Raw genomic sequence first — 10524 nt, 5'->3', positions numbered from 1 at the left:
TCGGGTGACCTCCGGGTCTGCCCCGCCCCCTCCCCCGGCTGGCAGCCGCGCCGGGCCCAGAGCCAGTCTCCCACTCCCTCCGGCCCCCGCAGCTTGCCCCTCGCAGCCCGTCGGCGGAGCGCCTCTCCCAACCCACAGCGAGACTTCTTTCTCCTGCCTCGGGGCGGGATCCTGGGTGGGGCGGCTGCGCACACGGGACGGTCTCCGCCGCGGAGCACCGAGGCTGGGGCCGCCCCAGGGCCGCGCGGGGCCCGGCCAGACGCCGGGCGCCACCAGGGCAGCAGCACCTGAGCCCGCTGCCCGGGCAGAGCCTCGGGGCGGAAGCGCGGGCCGGGTGGACGGGCCCCGGGAACAGCCCGAGCCCGCGGGGGCGGGGGGGGGAGAGGGGGGAAACGAGAGCCACAAGGGGGGGACCACGTGCCACCGCGCGCCAGCAGGGCCGAGGACCTACGGAAACGGACCCCTTCATCCACCCGCCCACCCCCCTGGGAGCACCCGGGGTACCCCGAGCACCCAGCACCAGCTCGAAGGCAGACCCAGCCGCTAAGCTTCAACGTTCTCGCCCTAACTTTCCTCCAACTTCTCTGTAAGGAGGAACCTGCCGCCCCGCCCGCCCCCTGGCCGCCGCGATCCGCACTTGAACTCCGCGGAGCCGGCCGTCCACCTTGCGCCACCCCGAGCGCGGGCTAGGAGCGGCTGTCGGGAAGCCCCGATGACCTCTCCAGAAAGAGCGTGAAGAAGGCTTCGGCCGCCGCGCTGGGCCCAGGCGCCAGGGCGGCTCCATCGGGGAACTCGGAGCAGCAGAGCCGGGGAAGGTGGTGGAGCATGACCGCGCGGCCCCTGGGGACCTCAGCGCAGTGATGCCGACATGTAAGTCCCCCCTTTCAGCTCAGAATTCCTTCACACCTTTACCTGTGCCTCCCCCTGCCCCACCCCAAGGGCTTTGTAAGGACTTCAACCGCATTGACGGAATAAACCGGTTTGTCTTCACTTGGCCCCCTCGAGGCACTGAGGGGTGAGCTGCTGCTGCCTGACGGAGCTGTGACATGTGTGTGCCGCTGGCTTTTTTCCAGCGAGAGGTAAACCTCACGTTTGGGCGGCGTAAAGCATAATAAAAAGGGCAGGGCTTCAAGAATGGGGAAAAGGTTTTGGATTCAAATTAAACAAGGAGTCACCGGCTTGACTGCTCCATCCAGGGGCCTCGCCCTGCCAAGAAGCCGCTCTCCTGGATCAGCACCTGGGGGCTTGGAAGGTACTAGTATGCCGAGAAAATGTTGACTTTACACATTGCCACCCTTGACTGTAGAAGTTATTCTTGGATCTTTGGGTTATTTGAATGGTTTTTTTAAAAAAGCGCGCAGAAAAAGTTCACGGTGTACTTTGTAGGTTAAAAAGTAATTATAGAAGATGCCATTGAACGTGATAGGATCTGTGAAGGGTCTTGTATAGAAGTTGAAGTGAGGAGTATAGGTCGATGAAACGCTTAGAGAAGCCTAATGGGTTTTGCCTCTGGGATTGTCATCCAAGTGGTGAGGTGCCTCAGAGCGACCCTGCGGAAGGGCCACCGAGCACCCCCTAGCCTTCCAGAATGGAAAAAGGAAGGTTGTTCTCTGAAGGACCAAGCTTATTATTGTGGCCAACTCAGAAGTTACCTTTTCTTGTAATATATAATTTCCCCTCTGGTGTTTTGTTTAATCTTGGGCAGACACCCCGACAGACATTTTACTCCCTTCCACTAATATACAAGAATTTCTAGAAATTGATATTCGCCCTCCCTCCCCCAACTTCTGGAGCCTTATTTATTTCCACTTAAATATCCTCTTTCAGTGTAATACCCGGGAAGAGACGAGACCCTCAGGCCTTTGTCCATTCCTTGCACCGTCTGCCTCCTTCCCTCCAGCACACATTTTCCAAATAGGAAAAAGGGTTAGCGCCCAGAAGCCTAGCACTTGGCAGCTCTGTTCCTGGTAGTGAGCAGTATAATTAGAAAGGAACCACTTATTTTTATTAAACTGCATGTGAAGTAATTCCACACCTGTGAGTTTTAAAGTTTCATTTACCCAGTGGAATTAGCAAGGTATAACCTGAAAGAATTTATTTTGGGATACAGCCAACAGTCTCATATAAGACTTGTTCTCACATACAAGCAACACATTTTGAATGAATGTGAGTTTGTTTTAAACTTCAGTTTTTTCTGAAAATATAGTAAGGTTTTTAACAGCGGATATTTGTCTAGCTTCCTTTCAGCTTTCCTAGGTGATTTAAATCTTATGGGGAAAAAGCTACGTTACACATGAAGAAAATACGAATAACAGGTTTTAAAATAAAAGATGTGAAACTGATCAACAAGTGACGTAAAAATTTTCTGACTATGAAGTTAAGTTATATAGTCCATTTGAATTCTATATGATTAAAAAAATCTTATGTCATTATATAGTAAAAGCATGAATATTTAATCACATAAAATTATGGAGTTTAATACCCTGATTTGAGTTTCTTTATTGAGCTATTTTGACAGAAAGTTTTTCCATTTCTTGCCAGAGTATAACTATAATTATTTCTTTTTTCTCTTTTGCTGTTTATGATTCATATGGAATGGTTTAAGATTATCTGATTCTTTTTAGATATTAGTATGTTAGAGTATATGGAAGTAATACCAACCTTTCCAAGAAAAATATTACTACTATCTTGTTGAAAAACGTTAAAAAGGGAAACATAAACTATATTATCTATCTTTTAAATTTAAATTTTGATAGATTCAAATACACAAATTATTTAAGTATATTTTCTGCCTACTCCTGTGGATAGAGTATATATTGTTACACTCAAGTTCTGGAATTACAGACTTTATAAATATACTTTGGAGTTGTAGTGACTGCATATTTTTCATACCCTAAGAAATTTAATAGATTTAGCAAGACTTGCATTAATTGGTCTCAAGCTGCATGAAGCTACTGTTCCGTTTATGGCTTATATAAATTACATGACATTGTGCTTTTCCAGTGTGAATGGTGAATGAGGCTATTGTCTCTTGGCTTATGGGAAATATTAGAAGCTTGTAGCTTTACTGCCCAACTAGACACATCACTCTGATTTCTGGAAATAATGATTTGAAAGAGAATCAGTTTATATATTAAAAATAAACTGACAACCACTTCCTTAAACTTGACCATTTTTCTGACTGCCCATGTCTTACAAGAGTTTACATCTCTGATGGGATGATCAAAAATTTCTTGAAACTATTTAGACTTTAGACTAAATAATAAAAGGCTTTGTTCAGTGTGTGTGGCATGCTTGGGCAAAAACTACATCTTTCCAGTTCATTTCTAATGGGATGACATTATTACATTACCTACATTGGATGACATTAAGAAGCACACTGAGTGACTGGGGCGATAACATTTAAAGGACGTTTCAATCGTAACTAAAAATGCCAATAAAACTTGAGTGTGCTACTTGAGTGTCATCTTACTTTCCTTATGAGCATTACTCAGGATGAAATTATTTGGAATGCCTTAAGGAAAACTTTAATATTGCTGTATTGAAAACATTTATAGCAGATATGACCAAGGCTTAACATATTTAGTATTGAATTGGTTAAAAAATCACAAATCACTAGAAAGAAAAGTATTTATAATGGAAAACTATACAAATGACTTGAATATGCCAATCTGAGCAAAGGAAATCCAAATGAGACATTATTTCTTCTATCAAACTGGCAATGATTAAAGCAATAATACTCAGTAGTGATGAAAGTGTCATCAGATGAACACTGATACCCTTCAGTGTAAATGTGTATGTGTGTATTTAACTTTATTTAGAAATAGTTTTAAACCTACAGAGAAGTTGCAAAAATAACACAAAGAACAACTGTATACTCTTTACACAGAAACACTTATTGTAAATATTTACCCCATTCGTTTTATCATTTTTCTTCTTCTCTTCTCCCCTCCACTATCTGTACGTATGTACACACACACACACACACACACACACACACACACACAATTTTTTACTGAACCATCTGAAAGTAACTTACATTCATCAGGGCTTCAGGGTTTACTTTTTTAATTGAAATTTTAATTGAGGTATTTGTTGATTCACATGCAGTTTTAAGAAATAATACAGAGACAGCCCAAGTACGCTTTACCTAGTTTCTCCCAATGGTGACATTTTGCGAAACTAAAGTACAATATCACAACCAGGATATTGATACAATACACCTCTCTTTTTCATATTTTCTCAGTTTTACATGTATTTGTGTGTGTGTGTGTGTGTGTGTGTGTGTGTATTTCTCACGATTACCTTTTAATTTCATTTATGGTAAAGCCAGTTATGTACATTATAGCTCAAATAAGGGTCAAGATTTGTGCAGATTTGAAGAATAAATCTTTCTGCCTTTTTGAAGTGTGGGGGGGGTGAACCCAACTTAATAAAAGAAGTTACAATGAGTAATAGAATAGCACTTCTCTTTTTATTCATTGTTTAGGCTCAGGAACATGATCTTTAACCAGAAAATGAAACAAAATTGTAAGCAGGCTTGGATAAACCAAATTACCATTCTTTTTACTCTGGAAGAATTAAGGTATTCTCTGTGCTACTCCTCATGTCCCTTTCCGAAAAGATTTGCCATAGAAATACAGTTGGTATATGGAGAATGAAGTTATTTTTGACTATTGCTGATATTAAGAGAATTAGTACCATGTTAATTTCTCCACCAATTTCAAAATTTCTTCACTAATTTCTCTTTGTGACTTTTAGGGGAGTCAGTAGGAGTAAAGAGATGGAAGACAGTAGGTTTTTTAGATTTTAATGCATTTGGATTAAATGACATCTACAAGGAGTCATATCAACATTTAAACCAATTCCTATAAAAGGGTTGAATTCTAAAGCTTTCTGACACAGGATTTAAGTATATTGTATCTTGTAGCCTATATACATTGAAAAGGAGAGTGAATTTGCAATAGAGGTAGCTTGGCTCTCAAAAAGGACAGTTGAGTTGGGAGGCAGGTGACACAGGGGGTCTTTTTGGCTCTGACACCACTGATTATGTGATCTTGGGCAAGTAGTTTAACATCAATAGTTTTTTCATCTGTGAAATGATAGGTTTTATTGCATACCTTTTAGATTCTTTTCAGGTTATAGAAGTCTGTGACTCTCTTGTACTTAAAAAATATTCTTGTTCTTTTCAATAGAACTTTGAGGCCACAACTTGAGTGACACAAAATTGTACTGTGTTTTTTATAGTTCCTGTTTAGAACCTTAGTAACCCTGTTCAGGATTTTCCATTCTTGTGAGAAAGTTGTTTAAATCCCAGGGATGTGTCTTTGCTAATCGGTCCCCTGAGAAGACATACAGTGCTTTCCTTCCTCTGTTCTATTCTTAATTTATTTTTTTCTGTTCTTCAGTAAGCAGTAAAGTGGATGAAAGGTGGCGTGTCATATGGTTTATGTTGGTTACAAGTTCTTGCCCTGTTCTGGGTTCCTTTTCTCTACAAAGTGATGGAGTCCTGAGAACTAGAATGCATTAAGCCCTTGGTTGTCCTTTGCAGCTCTTGTCTGATAGGATTGCAGGCAGCTTTTATAAAATAGCTTCAGGAGTGAATATGGAATTCCTAAGTGTTGGAACCTTTTATAGCAAAATAAAGTTGCATGAGCACAGGAAATAGTATTGAGTGTCATCAAACTAAAGAACATCATTCCCTGAGTATTGTTTAGAGAGCACGGGAACAGAAGAGGAGGCCACTATTCACATATTGATAATGGAGGATTGTCATGCACCACAAAGTTGAAGAAGCTAGGAGTTCTCCTGGGCTGATACTTCCTTCTATTAATATCTATAAGGCTGTCAGCCAGGCTTCACTGGTTTGCCCCTTTATTCCTCTGGGCCTCAGTTTCCTCCTCGGTGAAATGAGGAGGTTAGACTTCATCTTTGTTCCTTCCAGATGATAACTTCTTTGAATATATAATTGTTCTTTTGTTTCAGAAGCACACTCATTCATCCCCAGCATGAATGGGAAGCACCTCATTCATCCAGCATCAATGGGAAATGGACCCATTCTTCCAAAAAAGTGAACTTTCCATGTGACAAAAGTTTACAGGCTACCCTTTTTAAAGCGCTCACTAAGTTCCATGCAATGTTACATCTAGTTCTTTTTGGTGGATAATATTCTATTTACAGAAGAGAAAATAGGCTCAGAGTTTAAGTACTTGACCCTGCCCCCAAAGCACACAGTAAATAGAAGCACCAGGATGTAACTACGTGCTATTCCAGAGTTCACATCCATCATTATTACGTTATTATTAATGACTCACTATAACATCTTGCTTCTTGTAAACAGTAACACTGATTTTAATTTCAAATATTTTGGATGGATGTATTTGAAAATATACCTTCCATACAAAAATCCTCTATTATTATTGTTTTAGAAAAATTTTTATAGGAGTATAGTTGATTTACAACGTTGTGCAAAAAATGCTCTTTAGAACGTAGCCTTTTGCTCATGTAGAATTTCCCCTAGGAGGTGCATGATGCTGGAGCTTGTAGTTTGGTGAATATAAAAACATGTTCTGAATATCAGATACTATTTTAAATTTCTGTAATAATGGCATACATGAATAATCCATTTCTTCTCTGTTCTAAGTGGATCCCAGAAGTAGCCACAAAGTCAATAGATTGGTTTTGGCTTATAACATTGATCCTATTGTCTGTTCCTGGTTAAGTCCTTTCTTTTGGTTTTGCTGTTGACAGAATAAGCACACTTATATTAGAATGCTCGGGGTGGTAGTAAAAATAAAAATAGCTAATATTTATTGAGTACTTGCTGAATGTTAGGCACATTTCTTTTCTTTTCTTTTCTTTTTTTTTTTTTTTTCGGTACGCGGGCCTCTCACTGCTGTGGCCTCTCCCGTTGCACAGCACAGGCTCCGGACGCGCAGGCTCAGCTGCCATGGCTCACCGGCCCAGCCGCTCCGCGGCATGTGGGATCCTCCCAGACCGGGGCACGAACCCGTGTCCCCTGCATCGGCAGGCGGAGTCTCAACCACTGCGCCACCAGGGAAGCCCAAGCACATTTCTTAAATGACGTGATTTTATTTAATCATCCAGCTGCTCCATAGACTAGATTCTATTGTTGTTCCTATTTTACAGGTGAAAACTAGGAGGCCCAAGGTGGTGAAGTCAATTTTCCAAGGGTTGCATAGTTCATAAGTAGCAAACCCAGGTCTGTCTGACTCTAGATCTTGTTCTCTTCGTTACTTAAGTAGTCTCTAACAGTAAAAGACAGATTGAAAATGCAGGCTTAAGGCAAGTGCAAGAATCAGTTTGATGTCTATTTTTGCTATTCAAGTATTTCTCTTACCACTTTCTGGTTTTCTATTTAGTATTATACATTTTATTCCAGATAAGCAACCTTCAGGAAAAAAGGTATTACTGTGGCCCTAAAGTATCTTATTAGTTGCTCCTCTTTTTAGAAATAAAATGACTCTCGATTACCACTTATAATCAAAGTAACTCTCTCTGGGGATTTTAAGATCTGGAGATTTCTTACTGCTCCTCACCTGTTCTTCCTGCCTCATGACTCTTCTGTTCACCAGTTCATTTATGGTCCCTTTCTGTGACTGACTTTTACAGCTGCTGCCCCCTTCAGTGGTTTGCCTTTTTTGATAGGGCAGAGTCAATGAAAAGTATCACACCAGTGTCTGAACCCAAGATAATATGTATGTCCCCATCTAAATCATTAAGTATAATTTTGAGTTTAAAGATGACACTGTTGGACTTCCCTGGTGGCGCAGTGGTTTAGAATCCGTCTGCCGATGCAGGGGCCACGGGTTCGATCCCTGGTCCGGGAAGATCCCACATGCCTCTGAGCAACTAAGCCCATGCACCACAACTACTGAGCCTGCGAGGCACAACTACTGAGCCCACGTGCCACAACTACTGAAGCCTGTGCGCCTAGAGCTGGTGCTCTGCAACAACAGAAGCCACAGCAATGGGAAGTCCACGCACCGCAACGAAGAGTAGCACCCCTCACCGCAACTAGAGAAAGCCCGCGGGCAGCAACGAAGACCCAACACAGCCAAAAATAAATAAATAAAATTTTAAAAATGTTTAAAAAAAAATGAGACTCTTGTACGGAGAATTATTTGAGAGTTTTCAAAGCAGCACCCCTCCATCTAATGTCATTTATTAGTTTCTATAATACTTGGTGTTTACTAGCCATTTAAAAACTTCGATAGCTATTATTATATATAAATAAATTAATCTTTTTAGAATGTTAGTGCTTCTGTACTTAATTTTAGGGGAAGGAAGAAAGTTTGGGCACTTTAATTTTAAATATTTCCATTTGTGAAGCAGCAGATGTTATAAAATGAAAACATTTCCCTAGAGCCTAAATTTCTGGGAGATTATAGAAGAGGTTGATAAAAACATCCTCTTGCTACTCAGATGGACATGTGATTGGTGATGCTGAAGGTTGATGCCGAAATTGTTTTTTTTTATAAGTGATTTTTTTCTTGTATTATCTGAATACTTCCCCATCTTCATGAAGAAATCGTCTATTATATATTTGTTGATAAGGAAGGTGCCACCAAGTGGCAAATAAAATGCATGGATTTTTTTCTTTTGCCTAATTAGCTTACAGGGGATGCTTAGTTTATCATCTTCAAAGTTTCTTATTTTTATTTGGAAGCAAGGCTGAATCTGAAGGTTCCTATTTTCCAGTACCTGCTGGAAACCTACAGATTTTATTGACCGAATGCTTTACTGAATCTAAGTGTCCTGACTGTTGCTTTTTTCCATGACAGGATGTTTCACTCAGGCCGAATGTGGAGCTGTCATTCGAAATGGAAGCCAAGTTCTCTTTTGTTCTTATTTGCTTTACATGTTGTGTATGTTCCTCCCTCAGGTAAGTAAGACTCTTTTTCTTTAAAACTCAGAATTTAATAATGATAACATTGCCTTCAGTATAAGTGTGCCTCTTATTTGTTGACGTTTTCTGTCCTTGCAGGCTTTTTCTGTCCATGGCCTCTCATTCCTCTTTAATTATGTGTGAATTCTATTACTTTGATCATTGTTTTATTTTCTTATGAGTGTATTTCTTTAATCTTAGCTACATTTCTTTTAGTTTTATTTATCTCGCCCATATTGAATGATGAGATAGCTACATAGCTGACATTAAAAATGTGCTAGCTGTTTCTTCTACGGTTGAATAAATATACAGTACTTAATTCTCTCTCTTTTCAAGTTTTCATTCAGTTCTTTATGAAAAATAAAGTATAGGCTTTGCTATTTTTATTTATTGCCAAGTATCAGACAGGAATTTGAAATTAAGTTTTTAGATCATGAAGGTTATTTAGTTGACTTAAAATGATGTGACAAAGTTAATTTTAATTACAGTACTTTTAGAATGAAAATATTTAATTTTTAAAAAGAGTACAATTTTTTTCTCAACTTTGAAATAAGACCTTTTTAGCTGTTATTGAAAGCCAAATTCTCTATAAACAGCTAATTATATGAATGAGCCAGTAAGAACTTGAGGAATGTGAATGATCTTTAAAAGTTATCGGGGTTTGTTATTTGAGCAAACTGCATTTTTCTTAAGCCCATTTTGTTTTACACTTTTTATTTTTTTTACTGTTGTCTTTATTCAGTTTATTATATTTTCCTTTAGAATGAAGTCATTACTCATGAAGCCTTATGTATTGATTACTTGGGATTTACTCAAGATTTTATACATTCCATGTTTATAACATACCTGTATGTTATTATAAATAATACATTTAACAAATCTGGAAATAGATTATCTGCTAAAATTGCTAATTCATGGATCAAGATATTTAACTAGTGTTTAATATACAAATATTTTTTTCCAAGCCATCAGGTAGTTTCAGCTACTCACTTGGGAAATCCCTGGTACTTGTTTACTGGCTTCAAAACAAAATTGATCTTTGAGTGGTTTTTTTGGTGAATTTGTTTCAATTTCCTTATAAAGTCTATCTTTCTGTTACTTTCATTGCCAGAAAGAGGAAGCACACTTGTAAAGAGATCTGAAAATTATATATACATTAGATTTTTATTTTTATTTTTTTGGTACGCGGGCCTCTCACTGCTGTGGCCTCTCCCGTTGCGGAGCACAGGCTCCGGACGCACAGGCTCAGTGGCCATGGCTCACGGGCCCAGCCGCTCCACGGCATGTGGGATCTTCCCAGAACGGGGCACGAACCCGTGTCCCCTGCATCGGCAGGCGGACTCTCAACCACTGTGCCACCAGGGAAGCCCTACATTAGATTTGTATCATGCACAGTGTTGAACTATTTCTTAACTTTCAAAAGTGACCCTCCAGGAGCCAATTACATGATGTAAGATAAATTATGAGATTAAAATTCATTTTTGTTAGGTCATAGCATTTTTAAATTTTCAAGCCTTCTTCAAACCTTAAATTGGGACTTTTTATTTTAGATGTCAACATTTTATTTGGTATATGCACCTTCATTATTTTACTTTTTTTTTTTTTTTTTTTTTTTT

General features: G+C 39.8%; 1 protein-coding gene across 4 annotated transcripts in view; it reads left to right on the top strand.

The window, feature by feature from the left end:
* Positions 1-420: 420 nt before the first annotated feature.
* Positions 421-10524, top strand: part of ADGRG6 (adhesion G protein-coupled receptor G6) — a 136481-nt gene continuing 126377 nt past the window's right edge. For all 4 annotated transcript variants that reach the window (XM_024122445.3, XM_028494376.2, XM_028494374.2 and 1 more), the window contains exons 1-2: positions 421-870; positions 8805-8905. In XM_024122445.3, coding sequence (XP_023978213.1) covers positions 869-870; positions 8805-8905 — 103 coding nt within the window. In that variant the 5' untranslated portion in view covers positions 421-868. The remainder of the gene's footprint in view (positions 871-8804; positions 8906-10524) is intronic.

Source organism: Physeter macrocephalus, chromosome 10 (genome assembly GCF_002837175.3).
Source record: "Physeter macrocephalus isolate SW-GA chromosome 10, ASM283717v5, whole genome shotgun sequence".
Taxonomy (NCBI): Eukaryota; Metazoa; Chordata; class Mammalia; order Artiodactyla; family Physeteridae; genus Physeter; species Physeter macrocephalus.
This window is presented reverse-complemented; position numbering and strand designations above follow the sequence as displayed.